This window comes from Nasonia vitripennis (assembly GCF_009193385.2).
Source record: "Nasonia vitripennis strain AsymCx chromosome 1 unlocalized genomic scaffold, Nvit_psr_1.1 chr1_random0007, whole genome shotgun sequence".
Taxonomy (NCBI): domain Eukaryota; kingdom Metazoa; phylum Arthropoda; class Insecta; order Hymenoptera; family Pteromalidae; genus Nasonia; species Nasonia vitripennis.
Window position 1 is genome coordinate 187584 of NW_022279594.1, and position 24905 is coordinate 212488.

General features: G+C 38.4%; 2 protein-coding genes across 4 annotated transcripts in view; one reads left to right on the forward strand and one right to left on the reverse strand.

Moving 5' to 3' along the window:
* The window catches only part of LOC116417724, a 346232-nt gene that overhangs the window by 154806 nt on the left and 166521 nt on the right, over positions 1-24905 (forward strand). The gene's annotated exons all lie outside the window — the stretch shown is intronic.
* The window catches only part of LOC107981912 (carcinine transporter), a 535006-nt gene that overhangs the window by 146727 nt on the left and 363374 nt on the right, over positions 1-24905 (reverse strand). For all 3 annotated transcript variants that reach the window (XM_031932406.1, XM_031932404.1, XM_031932400.2), the window contains one exon: positions 10859-10962. In XM_031932406.1, coding sequence (XP_031788266.1) covers positions 10859-10962 — 104 coding nt within the window. The remainder of the gene's footprint in view (positions 1-10858; positions 10963-24905) is intronic.

Genomic DNA, 24905 nt, shown 5'->3' on the forward strand with positions numbered 1-24905 from the left:
TGATATTCAAAAATTCTTTAGGACTTCCTAAATCTTTAATTTTGAATTTTAAACTTAAGCTCTTGCTAAACTTGTTCAGTAGATTGCCATTAGGCCCAGCTAAGAGAATATCGTCTACGTAGAGAATTGCAAGCACAATGTCAGAGTTTTTGTTATAGATAAACAAGCAAGGATCAATATCGTGAGACGTAAAACCTAATGAGTTTATTACACTGGAAAATTTATCGTTCCATTTTTTAGGACTTATCTTTAAACCGTACAAAGATTTGTTGAGTTTCCAAACAAATTGTTTTTTCGTATCTTCGTTTACTTGAACTCCCTCTGGGATTTCCAGATATATATCCTCAGATAGTTCGTCATAGAGAAAAGCAGTTTCGACATCTAGTTGTCTAATTATATACTTGTATTTGTTTGAAATCGAAAAGAATGCTCTGATCAACGATATTCTCGATACCGGAGCATACGTTTCTTTTAAATCATAACTATTTTTGTCCTTAAAGCCTCGAATAACAAGTCTAACTTTGTGTTTTACTGATCCTTTCTCGTCTGTCTTTTTCTTAAAAACCCATCTCGAATCTATGATATTAGGCCTTTTATTACCCATTGGTATTTTTGATCTTTCAACTACTGTATAGACCTGCTTGTCTTTTATCGCATAAAGTTCTGCTCTGATATTTTGCTAGTAACGCATGATATTTGAGGTCGCTCAGCTCTCGGTCATACTCCAGGTCTTTTTCTTCAGGAGTCTCACATAAGAAAAACATTACTTTGATGCTTTTCTTAGGCCTACCTCGTTTCCTTTTGGGTTGCAAAGGTTCGTTTACAACTTGGTTCTCACTAGACTCTTTTATTGAGTCCATTGACTCTTGTGCCATTGAGAAAGATAACTCTAAGTCATCTGTTGTTTCTGAATTCTCAGACGGAAAATCTTTGTATGTTAAACTTTCAACAAATCTCACATGTTTACTGTCGTAGAGTTTATTTTCTTTAGGTACAAGGACAGTGTACCCTGTATTAAAGTATCCTACCAGAAAACCTAACATTGCTTGAGGTGAAAATTTCGTCTCTGTGTTACGTAGTATCTTAATATATGCTGCGCAACCGAACCTTTTAATCTGCTTTAAATAATCTGATTGGGATGGCAGAATCTCACTTAGTGGAGTTTTCATTCCTATAGACTTATGAGTGGTTCTATTGTAAATGTATACTGCTGTTTTGACTGCTAAATCCCAGTTGGATTGAGGCAATCCAACTGGATGTGGACATTCCGACTGTACATGTCCTTCCATGCCACAGCCATGGCAGATGCAGCGTCCTTGACCAGTTTTCTTGGCTTGTGTGTAGAAGGTCTTTACAGGGATCTTTGGCTCTTTGCCGCTCCTTGCCGCTTCAACCTTTAACAAGTGATTCATTAGTTGGTCGCACGACATTTCGGCCGCTGTAGTTTCTGTATAAACACTATCTGCTGTGATAATTCCAGGTACGGCTTCTGAAACCGCCTGAATAAAGTAATCACTCTTTTCTTTCTCCATGAGTTTTCCAGCTCCCGGTATATTTTCAAATACTCTCACCTTTTCTTGAAACTTATCATAAAAATCTGAAGTAGTTTCTCTGCTTGGTTGATATTTTATTGAATTTAAATCGTTTCTAGCAGATATACTAGTCGTTCTAGTTTCGTATCGCTTAACGTCTTTGATCTTTTTCAGTATCTCTATGGGTTCTGTCAAGTTTATTATTTTATTATAATAAATTAGGTCTATTCTATTTATTATTATGTCTTGCACCTTGAACTTATCATCAGTCAATTTTTGTTCGTCATAGTCATGAAGAGACTCGTTGTCAAGAATATAAATTAATTTTTTGATTCTTAGTTCCGATTTGAGATAATCCTCAAATATTTCAAATTTCATATTTGATGTTAGTTTATAATTTCTTGTCGATTGATTGTCTCTATTTGAAAATTCAATTTTCAATTGTTCTGATAAATTTAATAAACTGTTTTCTTTTTCATTTTCATTTATCATTAATTTGACTTTACTTTCTACTAACTCATTAATTAAAGCAGCTGTAAAAGTTTCATTAGAAAGTCTATTCGTATCATTATCGTTATTTGTTACCTTGTCATTATTTGAAGCAGAAGAACAGGTGTCACGTCCATTGAAGAAACTTAGGGCAGTTGTCTTTCTTCCTAGTAGATCTCGTTTCTCCGTAAAAACCATGTTGGATTTTTGACTCTCAGAATCAGATGGATTTTCTAGAATCTCGTCATTTGGAGAAGGTGGCAGCTTGCTCTGTCCTAATTCTTTCTCAGTGATGAAAGACGACATGTTTATGTTCATTTCATGAAGCTCGGTCACCCGTTCCGGCCCAACTTTCTGCTTCGGAATTGGCGTAGATGCAGCTTCCCTAATAAAAGGAGATGATTTTAGAAACACGTTTGACGTTATTCTAGGCTTTTCTTTGACTCTGAGGCTGCTTGAGTTTCCTGGCTTAGAATTCGTAGCATTCTCAGCCTCGATTGGCTTTGCAGCTGAGTCGGTTGCTGGTGTTATATCAAGGTCTTGTCTTGCTGGGGCTACCAGCTGCTTCACAAGAAGCTCGATGCCCTTCAGGAACATCTTATTTTGTTCCTCCATGAGTCCAAGTACTTTCTTCTTTGTTGCGTACTCTGCTGTTGGTACATATTCCAGGTTAAATTTGAGAAACTTTTCTCTGAGTGGCCACACTCTGTCGACGAGCGCCCTTTCTTTTGGTCGAAGATAGTTGTCAAATCTTCTTATTTGATGTTCTGTTTTCCAAAAATACAGAGAACCATCCGTTTTTCTTAGCAAGGTAATGGAGTTCCCGGTATATGGATTACCTGGAGACTCTTACTCCTCTGAAGCTTCCCACTCTCTTAGGATGATTTTCCTAAACTCCTCACTGTCTGCACCTGTTGGTTCAACAATATAATTAGTAAACAATATCATTTTTTCGTTTTTACTTTCTTTGTAAATTTTATTATAATTATTTTCTTATTCTTTCTTTCTTTTATCTTTATCTATTTACATTCTTCTAAAGAATGCTCTTGTTCTTGAATGTCTATCTATTGACTTAACTCTATGTTACTGTGTTGGCTTTTAATTAAAAATGACTGAAATTAATTTTCAAACGAATTAATTTGACTAAGTCATAAGCTTTGCTCAGTTTTTAGAGCTAAAACTGGTACGTATTCGAGTCGGGCCCTCACTGAATACGATTTTAAAGTTTTGAACTGCAGTTATAATCTTGCAACACAGGATTTTAATTTTACAAGAATTAATTATTTATCTTGAATAAAAAATTCTTGTCCTGAATTTTGAAATCCCAGAATTTCTGAATTTAAATTCTATAAATCCGTTTTATATAAAATTTCTCAATTCTCAAATTCAGTTATGTACATATGTGTATATTCGTTATATTATATTGTTATTAGAACCAAGGTGTCTTATTTAATACTTTATTTACTCATTATTTGAATGAAAGTTATGCATTCGACTCTATATCGGTAAATATGCGCGCTACTGTAGCGCCGCTCTATGCTCTTTGTGTAGTGCAGCAACGTCGTATCTGCATATACGCGTTACAGCCCACGTCGCGGCAGCGAGAGAAAGAGAGAGGCCAAAAATTCATCCGCTCGCCCGGCCGAATACCGGCCGTCGCAGTCTCCCTCTCTCAGCCCGCGACTCGCAAGAGCGAGAGAGAACAAGTCCCAATATGGCCGCTCCCCTTGTCCCGCTCAACCGCACTCTCGCTGCTAGGCAATGAAAGACTTGTTGACTCTACACGAGGAAGCAGGCGCCCGCCATCTTATGACGTAACGCCTCTCCCCTTGTTTAGCCAGTCGCGACTTCTCGATTCTCGGAATCGACAAAACGCGCAAGAGCCTCTGTTACTTTTCTTGTACTCGAAATTTTTCGGATTTTCGCTGCTTTCTTTGTCACGGCTATTTTTCGTCTATCACTGTATTCTTTTTACATTTTACTTTATTTCACTTCCCGATCTATGTACTGACTTTATCTAATTTTAACACTATTTTAACTATTTGCAACAAGACATCTTTCTATGGTAGTGAATTTTAAGCGCGAACTCTTTGTCTGAATCTCGTGATATATGTATAATAACTACTTATTCGCAGAAGTGCCGGTAGTTGATATCTGTTGTGTCATGGCAGCCCTCTTTGTTGTGCCGTACACGTGCAAATCTCTTTCCTGAAGCTCCTTGTCTCTGTCGTTTTTCTCTCTCGTGTAGGATGACCAAGGGTGCGGGTGTGATTTACACAACCCTTGAGTTCGTCTGTCCTTGTCACCTCACTACACTCACGATCGTTCGAGACGAGAACACGACACGGATAAGCGCACAAAGGCGTACGCGCCGATGCGCTCACACGGTTAATTTGAATCCGCGGAACCCGAGCACTCTGTGCAGTGGAAGCGTCCAACCTCACTGGCCCAGAACCTGTTGGAGGAGGTGGTGAGGTAGACTATAAAATGATGAAACATGTGTGTATAAGAAAACGCACCGAAGCTTTATTGTAACTTAAGAACAACGATTACTCTTTAAGAGTGCTCTCTCTCTCTCTTTGAGAGACGGCGGAGAAGTAAGCGGCTGAGAGACGAGAGTCTCTCTCACCGAGCGCGCTGACGGCGCGCATGCGCTTAGGCTTTAGGGACTGACGAAGAGCGAAAGTTCTGTTGCTACGCGCAAATTCTAACAATTTTCTTTATTAAAAGTTTGCTTTTTTAATTGAAAAATGAGTAATTCGATGTCATTATATATCTCTAAACAAAATTAACCTTTGAAAAAGTAAAAGGTTAGGCGAGTTTGATGACAATTCATTGATTACAATAATTCTTCTATTTGTCAAAATCAATTGTGACTTTTAGCAACTAAATTACAGATGTTAAGCTATTTTGGATCCCCTTTCTTAACTACATACTCCTTTACATTGTTCTGAAAAAAAACTATTAGAAGTTGCTTCTACATTTCTAAAAAAAATCAAATTAAAGGTGGATAACTCGTTTTTAAGATTCTCCGGTCATCGAAATTGCGACTCAGCACTTTTTTTATCAACTTTTCTTTGACACTTGGAGATCGTATACAGGGAGGTACAATTTCTTTTTCGGTAGATTTAATGTGCACCTGGTGCTCATTCTCGTAGACGATGTCTCGTCCACCTAGAGGTCACTCTGAAACCTCGACATTGTCTACAGGGAGGTACAATTTCTTTTTCGGTAGATTTGATGTACACCGGGTACTAATTTTTGTAGACAATAATTCATCAACTTAAGGGTCATTCTACCTATTGGATATTGTATACGAAGAGTTTTGCCTTGTTTCGATATATTATTGTAATAAATCTTATTAGTTTGGTATTTTATTTTCATTAACGTATATATTATTTATTATTGCAAAATAATATTTACTCTTTGCGTTTAACAGGGTCGAGACTGTCATCTTTACATTTTATATCTAGTAGTATTCTGTCAAATCTAATAAGTATTTTTTTTGTTCAAAGCACAAGAATAAAAGTTATATGTGAAAGTTATAACTTCGATATTTTCATAAGTTATTGATTCAAAACATACAAAATTGCCACCTGTGATTTGACAAAGATTCTCCTATTTTCTTCCCAAAAAAATTGATAAAGCGGGCTCTTTATATTTATATATGGGTGATTATCTGTCAAGACAAAAATAAAAATTTGTATTATGGCCCAAACTGCATATATTTCTTCTATAGAATACCCTTGACTCTCAAAAAAAAATTTCAGCGCGATCCCTTCACTTGGCTTCGAGTTATAACTGGTCAAAGTTGAAATTTCAAGAAATTTCTGCATTTTTGCCTATTTTTAATGATTTTTAGCTAATAATAGATGCATTTTTGACTAATACTAATCTGATACTTTTTTTTGTAAAATTTCCTGAATCATTAAAAATAAGCTAAAATGCATTTCGATTACCGGAGAATCTCAAAAACATGTTATCTACCTTTAATTTGATTTTTTTTATAAATGTAGAAGCAACTTTTAAAAGTTTTTTTCAGAACAATGTAAAGGAGTATGTAGTCAAGAAAGGGGATCCAAAATAGCTTAACATAATTTAAAGGAGATATACATTATTAGAAGGCAAAGTTGAAAAACATATAAGAAACATCGAATTAATATTATGTAGATCTCTGACGTGATTAGGAAAGGTGATTCATTACGCGAGGAATCACGCAAAATAGTCACGAGATGAATCACGTGAGAATTCAAGTGTTATATCACGTGATTTTTCTGGCTAGGGATTTATTTGCCAAAATAATTACCGGAAAACCGTAAAAAGTGTGTATGTGTATATATATATATATATATATATATATATATATATATATATATATATATATATATATATATCATAATATAGATCAAAAATAAAAAAAATACAGTAATTACGTCTATTTTTTTACAATGGTTTTTACAGCTTTAATGTACCTGGACTAAATCTTGAAAATGATTTTAGTGGGAATGTATATTTTTATCATATATACCTGTCTAAACCATGGAATAGTTTTTACAAGGGACGCGGTAGCGTATAAGTATAGTATAAGTTTTTTATACACTGCGCCGTCGGGGAGCAGCGCGACCTCACTATACTTTGGATTTTTTTTTAACCTAAATGCGTTTTATTGTCTCAAATGATTTTTTGTCTGATATGTCTGTTGTGGCCACACAGCACCCACTCACACGCACACACGCACGCGCTCACACACTCGCACGGGCACACGCGCGCACACACATACAAACCTTACTCACACACTCGCGCGCATATACATACACACCTCACACGCACGCGCACGCGAAGACTCTAGCGTTTGTGCTTCGAACGACGCGGCCCGGATTAGAACTCGGTTTTTCTGGCCCGGCCGAACGCATTAGGACAATTAAGTCCTCCGCATCGAGAGCCCTCGAACCCTTTTATTGCGGTCATCCGCACCTCGATGCGGGCGGCTAAAGCTTGCCGGTGCGGGGAATCCCTGGCGTCATAGAACAGTAAACGGCCGGCCGCTTGGGCCAGCCGCCCTCGCCACCGACGCGCTATCTGGACCACGCACGCTCCGTCCCTGCGAATCCGATTGGTGATCGGTACAGGAGGCAGAACGATCGAGATCTTCGACGCTGGAGCCGACCAAAGACAGTTCAACTGGAGACACGACACGAGTCGCATCACCCCCAGATCTTGTCACGCGAATATTCACGACAAATAAAACGACCACTCCGGAACATCAAGTTCTGCGTTATTCGATTTCTTCACCTCACATTCTCCTTCACTCTCCAGCGCCACCTCACTCCCAAATGTCTTTGATGCTTATGTTTAAGTAATGTGTCTCAAAGATTTCAATAAGAACTTTCTAATAAATGTAATATTTTGCTTTAAAATTTTCTCTTTTAGCAAAATAATTAAGATCAGCGGGCTGCAACGCCACCTCGATTACGGCCACCCTTTCGAACTTAGTCAACCCTTACACATTAGTGCAGAAGAGTTTGCCACAATTGGCTAGCGTCGCAACGTTGACTGCCAGAGCTGCTCCGACGACCAACAAACGACACTTGGCGTTCAAGACCATCAAGCCGAAAACGGCGCGATAGATAACAAGAGCCCAAGAACGAGTTTTCGACGGCACGTCTTATCAAATTCAATACATTGGCAGTGCCGGAAGTCTGACCAACCTCAAGCTTAACATACCCGTGACACCAGGCCAAAAATCTAAGCCTACAGCTGCTGCCCTACAGCATCATCAGGACCCTCACGCTCCAGATGATCAAGGTTGCTCAATAGTAACAGCAGCAGGTTCTCAAAGACAAGCTACGCAAAATAATAAGGCTCTCGAGAGGTCGTTTATCTGTCGAGGTCATTTCTTCTGAACTTTAATTAAACGCATTAAACAGGTATAAAATCGGTTTGAAATACACCTTTTACAAGGTGAAACGTTGGCAACTATAAGCTTGGTTTTCACTTTGGTAGAAAATAACCCAACAGATGATTATGATTGGCCAACGAACCTGCTAAAAACGTCACTCTAGCCAACAGTTTACCGTTGGTAATCATTTCTACCAGGGCATCTTCATAAATCTGTACATTTGTATAAGAATCCTATTCTTTTTTTTTCCTTCAAAATTTATGAATTCATTGCAAGAATTGCCAAGTATTTGCAGCTTGCAAAGTTTCTGTATATGCTTATAAATATACTTTAAAGAATGGAGTGAAATCAGTTATATATATATGCCAAGCATCAAGCATTAAAGTTCAGCAGGTGAGATAAGATCAGCTGACCAGAGGTTATTAAAAAAAAGGTTACAATGTTCAAAAATATTATTTTAATGCACATTTGCCGTCCCGCAGTCTTATAGTATACAATGTGTACTGACTAAAAACAATTTATTGATTACTTAACGATCATTCTTCACACAAATATGCGCATTTATCGCCTTTTTATTCTTCTATTTTATTTCATCAAGTTTTATGGAATAAAGTAAATAAAATACGTTCTTTTACAGCTAAAAACTAATTGAAATTTGATACATTTGACATTTTTTTTTTTTGGTAACCTAAATGATTAAGGTTCAAAGAACATTTCTACCGTAAAATAGATTTAATTTTTTTTACGAGTTTTGGAGGGTTTATACAAAATCGACCAAATATAAAAGTTTAATATTGTGTAGATAATTAAAAACATCCTTAAAACAACTTAAAACTATTGAGAAGAGAAGAAAAGAAGGAGAATGTAAACTTGCTATCTATATTATAAGCCACCACAAGATAAGAATATGCAACATAATTGTGGACATTCCACTGTCCGCGATTCTACAGTGTGACAATAAATTGTTCGAGATTCTATAGTCGAGGACAGGAGCCCGCGACTCTCAATTCGTTACTCTAAACACATCAAAAACGTCTGCACGAAACAAACCTGTCCACTTTAGCAAACAGCATGGACAGATGATCGTCTGCATAAACCTCGGACACAATAACGTCCACTTGTCCGCGTTACATTATTCAATACACCACTAGTAACAATAAAAGCTTTCAAGCTTATGCTAGTATCCGAATAAATAAATAATTATTCGTAGAACTTGCGCAGCCTGTCCTTAGACTAAGCACGGTCTTTACAACTGTTTCAACGGAGAATTGCTGGGAGCTCGGTTACAGAGCGGAAAACTGATTAACAGGAATAATAAAATCACGAATATTGCGCTTTTTATAGATTACCAACGTTTAACAACTAAATTTTAGGGAAAATTATTCGATCAATAAGCAATAAATCTAACAAGCAAACATCCAGCCACTTAGCTTTTCATAAAAGAGTATTATCCAAAAAGGTATCATTCAAACAGAGAAATTATTATAACCGAAATATGATGAAAATGTTATATTTTTGAGCTGAGAAGAGCATTGTAGTCGATTTACATGTAAGTTTGTAAACTTTGTACAAGTAAGCTATAGAGCTCCATAATAACATCATTTCTATCAATCTAACGATGAGGGAATCGAAACGATAAGTCGCAAGAGAGGATTTCTGTCTGCTATGTACAGCAATAACGAGACGAATTTCGATGGCATCAGTAGATAATTAAAAGAACAAAACCTCGAAAATCAATAGCAATAACAGAGAAAGAACGCGTTGCAAAACTGTATGAAGTGGCTGTTCAATCTGAATGACGCGCCACGCATAAGTAATGTGCGTGGATACCACTCATTAGATCCGTTCAAATCCTGTTCAAACTATCAATAATACAATTTTATATACTTTATAGACAGAAGTTAAGCATTACGTAAACTCTTGTCCTCTCACTCACCAATTGAAGGTTTTGCGAGACGAAAAGGCGTCGCCCGTAAACTGTTTTCTGATCAGAGCATCGTCGAGAGACATCAAACTGAGAAAATATGACGCGCAATCAGTTTGTTTATGAAAAAAGTGGCGTACTGCTCAAGCATTTTCTAATGCTTTTTGAGAAAGGTAGTTACAAGAATACGTACCTACGCTGATTTCTGAGAAAACATGATTTAAAGGTATCGCATAATGCACGTGAAAAGTAAAACGTTTTTTCAAGTATACAAAGGCGTTGACGACCAAGTCAGAGTAGCGATGGTCGAAATAGCAAGCCGTTAATTTGTAAGACCCGTACCGAAATTACGTATCATTACGGATGGAGTTGATACAAAAATAGATAGAGGCTATAAGGAGAGTGAGCGGATAGAGGGAGCGAGAGAGAGAGAGAGAGAGAGAGAGAGAGAGAGAGAGAGAGTGTGGGGGTTTGCACCGAGCAGCATCAGCACCAGCGGAAGCAGACACTTTGGCACAGACTCGACTTCAACTAGCTGAGTCCGTCCGCCATCTTCGTTACAAGCGCCACTAGCCGACACCACGCTGTGACGAGAGACAAGCATCGCCATTCTGGGCTTGGCCGTAGAACCGATTGAACCCTCAAGCTTGATCTCGCTATTTCAGTATTTAATAAAGTTGTCGAAATTTTCATTTCTTATAAACTGTGTGAGTCGTTATTCAAAACCCGCTTTACCTCATTCCAACGCACTAAATATAAATTAGGAAAAGTAATTTCCAAAAGAGTGCTTGCTTATAGTTTCGATTTGGAAGCAACTCATATCCTATGACGCAAAACTTTTTTAACATTTCTGTGGTTTGTAGCCCTTAGGATCGTGTTTTCTCGCCTTCATACTGCAATCTCTATACTTGATCTAAAAAAGCTCACATCACGACCTTATTACACAATAAACTTATTTTTTCGCAATAATAGTGCATTAATCGGATTGTAAAATAGATACTGGAATAGTCTTACCTATCATTTAGACTTCCGAACATATATACACCTACAGGTCCTCCAGCATTTAAGGCTACCAAGCCTATCGTTGGGTAAATGTCATAATCACAAACCAGATCAAACTAAAACAAATAAACGTTTTTATTAATTCTTGTAACATCCCGTACAGGCTCCGCAAAAAAAATTTATAAATATTAAATACTAAACTATATGAAACAACATTTTAGATTATACAAGAGCATCTTATGCTCCCCTACTCCCAATACGCAGCTACGCGCCACAGCTGACAGCTAAGCTCAAAGCAGCAGTACAATATATCTATATAGACCGAGCGGCGAGCGCAGCGGCGCATTTATAATGAGAGTAGGAGTAGAAAGCGAGCGGCGGCGCGGCGTGCGCATTATATTACAAGTGTATAAATGATTTTTGTATATAGGTGTGAATAAGTGTGCGCAAGTAGGAATGTGATAGTTTTTCCGGCGGCTCGATTCCCGCTCTCTCCGTGGCCTATAAAAGGACCCGCACAACCCGTATTAGCTCACTAGTCGAAGCGCAACTTAAGTGCTAGCGCAACTAAAGCGCCTAGTCCCTGCTCTTGAGCAAATTACGCCTTAAGCAGGTAAAAGACTTTGAAAATTTTCGAATATTTCTTGAAATTTCAGTATCTCAAATACTGATAACGCAACTAACGCGTATCAGCCCAGAATTTAGAATTATTTCGAATCGTTTATATACTTAGAAAAATCATGATCCACAGCCAATAACGCAAAAGTTAAGCGTATTGTCTTACAAATATATTGTATAATTGAAGCGAACATACAAAAATTTCTGTTTTAAAGAATATTAGCAATTTACGCAATATTCTATATAAAAAAAATATTTATTGAATATATTTTGTTATTGAAAAGAAATAACATACTATTATTATTGAAATGATTTTCCACTACCTAGTATCCCGGACCTGTCTCATATGATAATAATACACTACTGTATATAATTACTTTCCTATTCATGATCTGTTCTCAAAATTCGGACGTGGATCAGTAAATGATTACTGCTCTTCTCTAAAATTTAAAATCTCATATGCGCTACGGACCGAGAAGAGTCGTGACCGTTTCATTCTTAACTTAATGTATAAATAAATAATTTTAAAATTTAAAGGGTTTAATTATTTTTACTCTCTCTCTCTCTTTCTCTCTCTCTCTCTCTCTCTCTCTCTCTCTCTCTCTCTCTCTCTCCTGTACGTCAACATTTTCTGTCGACAGCTGAGAGAAAACTAGCAGATTTCCTGCTTGTTGTTTCGCTCTGCCGCGCTCACACTCGTCGTTCATGCATCGACGTTCGCTTATTAGCTCGTAGCATGTTGAGAACCAAATAGTGCACGCATCAACGACGACCGTTCTGGCGCAGACGTTGACGGTTAGCTAGCCCGTTTCAAGAATTTTGGGACAGGTCAGCACCGTCAACAACAAGCCTAGTTGCTTGCTTTTTGCGCCCACTCGGGGTTTTCTCACATTCCTGCAAGTTTACAGACATAACCTCGTTTTAGTGGTTTATGTTACTAATTACATATTTGTAATAGGCACTGTCATGATGTACTACACTATATTTTCAACACTTGTTGAGATATTCCATCAAATCTTAATGGTTACTTTATGTTAGATATAGTCTGTTGTTATTTTTTTTCAAGTCAACTTCGTTTACATCTGCAGAATCCCTTACGAAAATAATGTGCAGAGATCTGTGCATAGATCTCTACAGAGATTTCTGCACAGATCTCTGCACACATTTTTGCACAAAATTTGGACCGTATCCTTTTAATTTCCAGAACACTCTTAAAAGCCAAAAACCGCTGCCAATTCTTTGGCACACAGCTCCCTCCAAAAAATTTTATAGTTTAAATAGATACAATATTGTTAAAATATATAGTACATTAATGATTTTTAAAATACTCTCAATCATAATTATTTTAGTAAACGAGCACCCGTAACAATATCAAACCATATAATTTTCATTAAAAAATTTAAACCTCCATATTTTAAATACCATAGGGTCCTCATTATCTTATAAAATCATAAATTTTCTCAAAACATTCTGAACTTTAGTTAGCAAGTTGTAAGGTTTAAGAAAAATAATGTTCAAAAAGCAATGTTCAGATACACAGGCTATACAGGGTCATAGACAAAGAATTTGAATCTTAATACCGTTTAAACTAATCGGTTCCATAAGCTGCAATAAGAAGCTAGCTAAGGTAACTAAAAGATTTATCTTTTCTCAAAATTTCAACTTAAATAAAGCTATTTTACCCTCGTAATCATACAACATAGAAAATCCAAATTTTTTAGTTTTCGATTTTTATCTCGAAAACTAGCCATTAAAATGATTAAATTTCTACAGCAAGAAGATATTATTGTTTATTGTCATAAGTTTTTTCAAAAGGTTTGACAATTTAGTTTCGGAGATATTAATTTTTTTTAAATCACCTTTTTTACCATAGAAATTGAACGGAACGGTCGATCTGAAAAATTTTGCGGGAAAAAGTAGGCAATTTTATGCACTTTTAGATCCACTATCGCTATAAATATATCATCAAAAAAAGCAAAATTTTTTTTAAAAAATCAAAAAATGACCGTATCAGAAAACATATATGCATGTCAAATTTTATTACGATCAGTTTCGTGGTTCCAGAATCATAACGGTATACGTACACACACACACACACGCAGGCAAGGCTAACATCCGTTAGTGCGTGGTGGATGGGGGAGATCTTGCTAGGGTATACACTTCGGAGAGTAGAGCAGAAATATAATAAGCTTCGTGGACCAAATCAGGCCGCCGCGTTTGCCGTGCTGCGCGACTCGTGAGTTGACAAAAGGAAATCCTGGGTGGAAAGGCTACCTGAGGTTGCGATCAAAAGTGACCTGTACCACCTTTGGCTCCCGCTGACGGTAAGACGGGGGGCCGTTCACATAGCCAGTACCGGTCAATCGGCTTAGGCGAGTGCGTGATATTGCTTGATGTCTGAAAGAAACTTTCCAGAGAGCCAAGCACTTTGTTCGGGGTGGGAGGTTCGAGAGAGTAAAGGTGGGCTAGGGCAGCATCGCGTGCTATATACTGGTATGATGTTCCCAGTCTGGCACCGCCTACAGTGATGTGTTGGGGCCATGTTAGCTGCTTCCATAGACGGGGGGATCGCGGGTGGTCGGACACATACTTTAGAGAAGACTATTATAAATCATGGATAATTTAATCCAGCAAGAAGAGAAAGCAGAAAAAGAATCTCTCGAGATCTGACATACAATCCGGAATGCTGAGCGAGAACGAGAAAACATGGGTGAAGATTCGAGACAGGCTGAACTCAATGGATAATGTTGTGTCAAACGCATCCAACATTCATAAGTCTCTTGAAAGCGGCCTGTCGGCGATTATGATCCAAGTTAGGCGACTAGAAAGAGAATAAGAGGCGCTGGAAAAAAGCAAGAAGAGGCTTGGATTGATGCTACGAAAAGCGAAATTGTTACCAAATTAGCAGCACATCCAGAAGGAGAACAAGGCATCACAGACATTAGAAGCATCAAACGCGGTGACGACAAGAACGCTAAATAAGCGTAAGACAATGTCACTAAGCCAAGTAGAAATAGTCTCTGTGGTGGATACGTCAAAAATACTATCATAGGAGTCTTTAGAAGAAAAGGCAGACCTACCTTTGGCAGGAGGTTATTATCCGAAAGGAGAAAAAGAAAGAAAAGAAAAGAAAAAATGATACACATGAAGGCACCTGTGCCAAGAACAAAAATGGCACTATAAAACCACGAGAGAGACCCACCAGGCCTGATGCACTTGTTATAAAAGCTTATATTTTGAGGAAAATAAAAGCGGACCCCAATCTGACGGTGCTTGGTAACAGCGTAAATAAGATACGCAAAATGGTGGCAGGAGATCTTCTTTTAGAGCAACGACGCACCAAGCAAGTGAAAACGCAGGAACTTCAAGAAACGGTTAAAGCAGTGCTAGTAGACGAAGCCACAATCAAGAGGCTTTAGCATGAAGTGGTCTTTAAAATAAAAGACCTTGACATGCTAACCTCTAAACAGGATATTCTAGAAGCCTTAAGTAGAGAGTTTTTAAAAGAGAAGGAAGAGAAGAAGCATTAGAGGTGACGTCCGTAAAGACCCTCCGGAAAACCTGTGGAGTTACGCAGACCGCCGTCGTACAGCTGCCTGCTCAGATTGCCCAAAAGGCGATCGCTTGGGGAATGCTCAAAGCAGGTTGGGTTAATTGCAGAATTAGGGAAATTAGTCAAGAGATGCGACCACCAAGATGCTATAAATGCCTGGGTTTTGGCCATATCTCAATGAAGTGTACCGAGAAGTACGACAGATCTAAATGCTGTTTTAAGTGCGGAACGGAAGGACATGCAACGAAAAGTTGCACGAACTGCCGCCGAATAACACTATGTTGTTATGGAAGACATACTTGTTGCGACGAATATCGTATAGTTTGTCGTTCACATAGCCTATGTTGTGTCTTTTTGACGATCGACGCGATGATGGTCATGGCATGATCACGAGTAATTCGTGTTAATAAGTTTTCGCGCGCCGATGTGAAAATACGCTTTAGCTTGTCATCTTTTAAATTAGGAAGTAAGTAATTTGAGTCATATTCTCTTGTAAAAAAATTATTTCATGCCTTTCAATAAATACTATAAATACTGATAAAAAATAATTTTTGTTTTCCTCCTTTACTATTATTACATTATTACCCTAGGAAAGTAATGCCTGCACCTTTATTACATACACAAATTAGATAAAATTTGCCTTTGCTCCATTTACAGTTTTTTTTTTTTTTTTAATATTTTTTTCTCAACTCCTTATTAATATAAATTACCGCTCAATTTAAAAGAGTTTAGGTTTCATTGTTTCACATCCGATAAAAGTAAATGTTATAAAGTTATTTAAGTCTTGAATATTTTTTTTTGCATTTTTCTGGCAGCATTGACAGATGCTCGACACTTTTGAATTGTCTTTTCCGTAAATTTTCATAATTATATTACTGGTTGATAATAATTCTGTTGGAAGTAAAGTTATATCATTGTCCATTTCAAATTGGTTGGAATATTTTCCATCTCCAATTTTTAAGTGACGTGACGTGCCAGTCCTTTATGTTGCGGGTCGTCATTTCGCTTGCGAAGGTTACATCCGGTATTGATGCCCCAAAGCCTGTTCTACGGTAGGTAGTGGTATTACCCTCGTTGGCTACTATCAAGTTCAGCCTGGCTGCCATTTCGAGGATGGTTCTGTCTCTTGGGTTCGTCGTCGGCATGCCCCATTCTGTGGCCCTCGCGTTGAAGTCGCCCCCGATCACGATTTCCCCGGGGACCTGTCTAATAGCGTCCTCCAATACCCCTAGTTTCCTTGTAAAGTCGGCGGCAGTTAGGTTCGGTGACAGATATACGCTAAAGAATGTTATGCGACCCATCCTTCCCCTTACGTAGTCTTCTCCCGTACCCGTATTCGCCAACCCGCGCCCGGGCACCCAAATGGCTGCGGTTTTTTCGCCGTTTGACACCCAAAAGGGTGGGTCTAGGTTCTTATATTGTTCGCTGATCAATAGGACATCCATTTTCTGCTCCCTCACGTGTTGGGTTAGCAGATCATGTGCGAGCCTACTTCTGTGCAGGTTTCCTTGGAGTATCCTTGCCATTATCTTTGGATATTGCTTGCGTTAAGGGTCGTACGGATGACTGCGCACGCTCCGGTGTCTGGAGTGTGCATCGTCCTATCCTCAGGCGTCTTGTCGTCTTTGCAAAGAAAACACTTTATCTGTTGGGTCGGCACATTGCATGCCGCCGCTCTATGTCCACCCGCACCACACTTCCAACAGCTAATGCTCCTGTCAGGCCCTTTGCATTTGGCTTTCACGTGCCCGTAGCCAAGGCAACGGTAGCATTGCGTGACGCTCGCTCGCACCCGCACTCGGCAGTTTACCCAGCCGATGCGAATCTTTCCCTTTTTGAGCAGTGCGGCGGCCTTGGTCTGGTCCATTTCGACCACTACCATCCTCTGCTCTCTCGTGTTTGGCTCAAACAGATGGACTTTGGCATCTTCTTTGCCGCAGCCTGTTGCGGCTGTGATAGCACTGTTGACCTCTTCCTTCGTCGTAAGTCCATCGATGTCTCTGATCTCTAGTATTGTCTTGGAGATCTTGCCCTTAATTGTGCCTGCTTGTCCGATTGCCTCTTGGATGGCCTTTTGAAATGACTTCATTTCGTCATTGCTTTTGCCCACCCCGACCAGAACGCCGCCTTCTCTTGTTTTGCGAACAAACTTAACCACCGTGTTTAGCTCTTCCGGCTTTACCTGTGACTTCATCAGAGACAAAATGTCAGCATAGGTCTTGCCACTCTCCGGCTTTATCAGAATGGCGTCCGTCCTCTGACGTGGAGCCTTCTCTTCTCTCTTCTTTGGTTGGATCTGCTCCGGCTTTATCTTCTGTTTCTTTTTAGCCTTCCTGCCAGCAGCTACTTCCCATTGTGTCTGACCATGAGAAGTCTGGACGTTCCCCTCGCTGTCCCTACTTGTCGAGGGAGCGCTTACATCCTTCTTGTCCTTTTTGGCGTGGGTACCGCCGCCTCGGGTATGCTGCAGCACTCATGGCCCTGCCTATACTGGTACTGCTGCTTGATTTGTGGATTGGATATCCACCGTCTTGTGTTGTTGGCACCCTTAAGGTTTCAACTTCCAGGTTCTCCTGTGGGTTTTCCCCGAGTTCGTTTGTGGTTCCCATATTATAAGCATTTTTCTTCATCCTGGTATGTGTCCGACCCCTGGATCCCTCCGTCTATGGGGGCAGCTGACATGGTCCCAACACATGACTGTAGGCTATGCCAGACTGGGTACATCATGTCAGGGTATAGCACGCGCTATCGCACTAGCCCACCTCCACTCTCTCGAGCCTCCCACCCCGAACACAGGTGCTCGGCTCTCTGGAGAGTTTCCGGCGGATGTCACACAATAACACGCACTCGCTCGAGCCGTTTGACCGGGGGGGTAACCGGCCTCCCGTCTTGCTGTCAGCGAGAGCCAAAGATGGTTCGGGTCACTTCGGCACGCAACCGTAGGTCTTGAAGAGACCGTTAGATCGCCTCTCCATCCAGGATCTCCCTTTGGAAGCCCACGGGTCGCACCGCACGGCAAACGCGGCGGCCTGATTTGGTCCACGGAGCATATTTTATTTCTGCTCTACCCTCCGAGGTGTGTGCCTCGGCGAGCACTCCCCCATCCGCCAACCGGGGGACGCGCCATATACGGGGTGTCAGGCTTCCCCGCGTGGATTATTATTATTATTATTATTAGTATTTTTATTATTATTATTAAAATAAAATATTATATTACATATTCTAATTATTTTTTAAAATTTTTAACAGATTTCCGCACTACCTTTGAGGTACTGTTGTTAGTACGTTGGGCATTTTGTCTTATTTATTTGGAATTGATTATATAACAAGATTCGAATAACTAGTACGTGTAATTAAAATTTACTAATAAATAATTTAATAAAACGCAGAAATTATACAAAATTATAAAAAATTAGTTTTATATAATTATACCAAATAAAACCATGGAGCCCTTTGCCTATAGCCCTACATAAACCACGGAATTCTACGCCTAGTTTAATTGAATCCGCATCTATTCAATCAATGTAGGCGTAAAATAAACTAAAATTTAAATAAAATAAGTATGTTAGTAGATAGGCTATAGGCATAGTAAAATACCCCCTCTCCTCTCAGAGTGTTTTGGTACCCGATGAGAGAGTGGGAATAATTTTTCCTCTCTCTCTCTATTATGTTTTGGAATGCCTATAACGTTCTCTACTTTTTTAAAAATTTTTTTATTTTTTTATTTTACTTTATAGTTTATGCTCATAGAACAATTTCATGAGTTTGACGTTGTGCAATGCACAGGTCGTCTTATAGCTTGGATTATGATTTGTGCATACTGTGACGCACTTAAAAGATGGTTTTGGCGGATAGCCATACTGTTCAATGTTGTGAACAGGGAATTTGAATCGTTGAAGCCATTTCTGTTTTAATGCACCCATGACAAAAATTTTGTATGCGTCATGTAAAGCGTCACGAAGCAAGTTTCCGATTTGAGAGTAGCCATGTCCATCCGTTTTCCACCTGATGCCATGATAATTATGTTTGAGCCATTTGTTTTCCCTTTGCATTTTGTCTGAGAGTTTTTTCCATGAGAAGGGATTTTTGAATGATAGAACAACAGGATCTGCACTATTTTCCTTGAGAGGTATGATTGCTAATTCCTTTAGAATATAATCTTCTTCGGTTTGCTTGAAACCAGTCATGTCTACTGCATACTCCATTATCCGATGCAGCCTAGACGAGCTTCTTGACATCTCCACTAATAGATTGTACTGAACGATGCGATCATGTAAGATCAGACAGTTGGCTGAAGTGTTAGCAGGAAAACCTTTTTTAGCCTCAAACTCCAGACGTACATCGACAGGAGCGCTCTTGAGAGATTCGTTTTGTCGTGAACAGTCAATAACTACGAGTGGTGCAAAGTTGAGAAACGAAGACTTTGTCAGCAGCGGTTGCGGATCTCTTCCATAGTAAAATTTTTGAAAATTAGCGTACATATCATAGAGAATGGCAAACTGATTTTTAGCTATATCGAGATTCATATTGTTGTATGGATAATATTCTGAATTCAAGAAAAGTTTCACATTACTCAACTCACAATGGTCAAATCGACTGGCGTTTGCAGTTCTCAATGATTTTCTCTTTGTTTGCAGTCCAAGAATCACAAAACGAGGTTTTTTCAATTGATTTGATGTTTTCACTGTCCAGACGTGTTTAGTAGTGCTTGGGAGAAGAGGATATTCAAATAACTCCCAAGAACAGAAACACATGGAGATAGGATTATCTTTACAAATGAAATTCAATAGCTGGATTTTTTGTTTATCAGATGCAACAACATATGGCATCAACCACTCTATCTTTGATACTTTTACTTCGTAATCTTCATAAGTAGTTACACCAGATGCTATAGTACCTTCCTGGATTATTACGTTCAAGTCGCTTCTCGATCTTGTGAGAATGAGCTAATGCTTCATATTAACTATAATCTTTTTATAGTCTTCTGCAAACCCCAAGATCATACTCAGTGGAATCGTAACGTCAAAATTTCCCTTGTCATCTACGACCGATTTGATATTGTCTTGAATACCAAGCCAGCCTGCATTCTCCAGCATATCATTTTGATTGATAGATCTTGATGTTGGATAGAAATACGAATTTCATTACTGTTGTCAAAGCTTAATGATGAGTATGGTTGATGTGCGTGTACTTCGTAATGAGCAATAGACTCATCGAATACGACACCTAATCGAATGCTTAGAATTTCGTCCATTTTTCTGGAAACAGCTAAGAATTATACACGTGAATTTTTTCCACGAACTTTTAGTCCTAGACTTTTCAGGAACTGAATGCTCTTGCGTGTTAACGGTTTGAGTTTCTTCGATCGACTGATGACTGGTTACCATGATGACCGATTTATATATGATCCAGATTGTAAACGATGCCCATTATACAGATTTGATGTGAAGTCTAATAGTGATTTCCTCTCCTCGAAAATTCACTAAATTTCCATCCTGATCGACAATTTGAATTTGTAGATGATCTATGCACTTGACACTGACCGATAGATATATGACGTGTGACGGTACTTCTATGATTTTATATCCCGGAGCCACTCTGGGAAAGAACTCATGGATTGTATGAACTTTCTTATTATTGATATAAGCACCTCCAGTAATATTGCACTCAGCTCTGAGTGCATTGATTCTCAATATTTTCACTGGTAAATCAGAGCTGTGTTGAAAACTTTCAAAGAGAATTCGATTCCTTTGGATTTTAAAGTTGCTTGTAAAAATTGATTAATAGCATCAATCTCATAACTGCCAGTAGGAATATTAATAATAATATCTCCGTTTAAATGCAGTTTATTATTTGAATAGTCAACATTGGGAATAGAGTTAAATGATAAAAGTTCAACTAAACCCAAGACAACATTTTTATGCTTCGGTAGTTCAATCGAAGGAAAATATTGCGCTTCTAAGACAGATGAGTTTCCTGAGAGACTAAGAGTGAAGCTATCTTCCATGACTGATCGGAAGATAATGATTCCATTCGTCAGTGAGCACCTCTTTTATAGTCTCCCAGCTAAGAAAAAGAGACAAAGATGGCCACATATAAATGAGTCAAAATTTTGATATCTTTTATAGTTGTATTTCACTTCTTTCACGTTAAAATACAACATGAGATCTTTAGGAGGTTTAAGATCACCAAAACTATCAAAATAAATCACTTCAGGACCACGTTTGCGATAGCAAACCCAGTGAGTGCCTCTATTTTGAAAGTCGTCCAAGTTTACCACTGCTATTTCATTATGCCATGGACCATCGGGAGGTAGATTATTTCTCATGAAAACACCTCTGAAATCTGAGATTTTTATCATACGAGCATATTTATTTAGATCGTAGTCAGTCAGTGGACGATTTGGCAAAGTTAAATCGAAGTTTTTTTTTCTCTTCACTTGATTACCACGACCGATGTGAGGTGACATAAATAATCCCATCCCAGTTTTATAGGGCTTAAGCTGAAGACCTCTGCCTAAAGCAATAGATTCCATGGTCTTATTATGCCTCTTACTTTCTTCATGATTTTTCTGCGTAGCTTTAGCATCATTAACTGCTTTAGCTATTTAAGCAGCGCCTCCTGCTAGAGCACCGGTGGCACTTAGTCCTGCGAACAATGGAATGAGAAAAGGAAGAACTCCACCAATTTTTGATGAAAGAGGCAGGACACGTGGAATGATAAGTTTTTTCTTTCCACCTACACTTTTAATAGCTTGACGTGCACCCTTCAAGGCTGATTGAATAACCTTGCGAGAACTTTTACTTGTTGCCATTAATTTTTTAGCCGCAGTCACTAACTTATTAAATTTCAGTCCCATTCCAGTTTTTCCTTTTAATTTCATAGCATTGCTAACAGCAAAAGCAAAAGCTTTTTGGCCAAGACTAGCATTCTTAGCTCTGACACGTTGCATAGCTTCCTCAGCAAGCATCTTGTCAGCAGCTTTAGGATCTCCGTTTTTATCGGAGTAAGCTATGTCGTGTTTTTTACACGCCTGATCAAGCGGATTAATACCAGGATCTCTTCTTTTCATTCGCTTTTTCAATTTAGTTCCGGGACCGCAGTATTGATATCCAGGAAGATGCATTTCAACAGGTAAGTTATTGATAACTTTATCTAGCAATACATAGCCTTTCGGCTGTTTCTGAGATTTGTGTATGATCATCTCTCTTCGAGTGTTGATTCACAACTGACGTTCATGCTATAAAACGAGCGTTTATATTTCAAGAGCTCAATGTTGAATCTGACTCTGTTGTGTGAACATGGATTTTACCGAGCAGAACGTCAAACTCCCTGTCACGAATTTTGATTTTGGAAAAGAGAAGAGAAAGAAGCGTCATGGGGAATTACTACCAGATAGTATACGAGTAGTATTCTGTGGTCCATCAAACTGTGGAAAAACAAATAGTTTATTGGCTTTAATTACACACCCCAATGGTCTTAGGTTTGAGAATTTGTATGTATACTCTAAATCCTTGAATCAGCCAAAGTATCAATTTCTCAAAAATGTCTTGGATCCGATTGAAGGAGTATCATATCTTCCGTTCAGTGAGCATGAATCTGTAGTATCTCCAGATGAAGCCCTTCCAAATTCAATAACGATTTTTGATGATGTGGCATGTGAGAAGCAGGATAACATCAGAGCATTCTTCTGTATGGGGAGACATAAGAGTGTAGACAGTTTCTATCTATGTCAATCTTATGCTCATATAGGAAAACATCTCATTAGAGATAATGTCAATTTGTTAGGAATTTATCGACAAGATGATGTAAATCTTAAACATATCTACGAAGATCATGTGAATACCGATTTAACTTTCAACGAATTTCGGAATCTTTGTTCTGAATGTTGGAAGAATGATAAGTATGGATTCATTGTTATTGACAAAGATAGAGTGATGAATGAGGGTAGATACAGAAAAGGATTTGACTGTTTTGCAATAAAAAAGGAATTATGAGTGTAAAACTTACAGTACAGTTGTAGACATCATATCGTCAGCATGTCAGACTTCAAGAAAGAGGAGAATATTCTCAGCGAGCTCTTGCGAGCTCGTGAGGCTATTAAAAGAAAATACACTCTATTAAAACAGGAGAAAGATGATTTTGAAAAAGTCATCGGTGATACTCTAAAACCAGTCATCACACCACTTGAGAAACTTGTTGAGATGAAAAGTGAAAGCCCACTACACCAATTATCCAATCACATTTTGGATCAAAACAACAGTAAAAAAATGAAAAAACGAATGAGAATCGATCGATGGAGTTTGCTCAACGATCAAAATAATAATAAATCAAGTTTTTTCGATTATGATGACGATGATGATGATGATGCTTTTGACACAATAACCAATTCTACATTTAGATCTACGAGTGGAAAAAATGAATCAGCTGAAGACTTTTAATCATTGTTAGATAAAAGCCGTAGAGCAATTGATGATATATACGGAGTGCGAAAGGTTGATGGAGTGTATATGATTGGTGATTCAGAAATTGAATTTGATGATAATTATGTCAAAGTCAGAAATGGAAAATATCCTAAAAGTAGTGGACTTATGGAATTGCTATTTAAAAAATATCCGGATGATCTTCTTTTGAGTTCAGCAGATCGTGAGAATTATCGCAAGATTCTGGAAGCAACAATGCCCAACCAAAAAAAAATTCAGCAAAGATGAATCTATCCGAATGTCGAGAAGTAATAAATATAAAAATATCTTAGCACCAATGTTCCGCAGCACTCCACGTAAAAAGAACAACAGCAGCGGAGGAGGACTCATACCTAAATATAAAATAGCTAAGAAAAATTCTTCCATTGGTCTCGTCTACTGGGATGATCCAAACGAGCTTACTGAGAGACTTCGACTATTGATTGCCGAATGATCAGCTGGAAATAATAATCACGAGAATGAAATCCAGTCGATTATTGAGGAATTACGTGAAGCTGGGCATATATATTGAAACGCAACTTTCTTCTTTGCATCAGTACTACAATGAGTCTCGATGTGTTTGGAAGAAAACTTGAGGGCTCGCAAGTGAGTCGTGGTCCTCCAGGCATTGGTTTCAATTTCACACCGGACGGTGATTTTGATTTAGAAAACAATCGACTTTGCAACCTAGGACCGCCCAATCATCCAAACGATGCAATCACCTTGCATTCACTGAAAGTTATTCTACAAACTGAAATAAATTATATAGCTGCTAAAATTGCTGGAATTGGTGAAGTTATAAAAGAATATAAGCAGCAAGTTGTAAAACATCAATTGGATGCAAAATTGCGTTATCTTTATAGTACAACTCTTCGCAATTACTCTGGCGTTGATTATATCATTGAAGAAGTGAATAAACAATTAAAAGTTCGTATAGACGACTTTCCAGATGGATTTTCATCTACTGTAAACGAAGATGGAACGTCATGGAATAGCTGAAGAGCTGCACAAGCCAGCACGTCGGCGATACAAGAGAAGAAAATATGACATACGTGGAATAGACGAGACTTGGCAAGCTGATCTTGTAGAAATGATACCATATTCTAAAGAAAACAAAGGTTTTCATTACTTACTCACTGTCATAGATATATTTTCAAAGTATGCATGGGCCGTGCCAGTCAAGTCAAAGAGTGGTAATGATGTCACCTCAGCTATGAAGTCAATACTGAAAGAAGGACGAGTACCGAAGAATCTACAAACTGACCAAGGAAAAGAATTTTACAATTCACACAATATACAATTATACTCTTCACATAGTAATCTTTATGCAAGTATATGCGAACGATTCAATAGAACGTCAAAAATGTAATGTGGACAGAATTCAGCAAACAAGGAAGCTATAAATGGTTGGATATTCTACCTAACT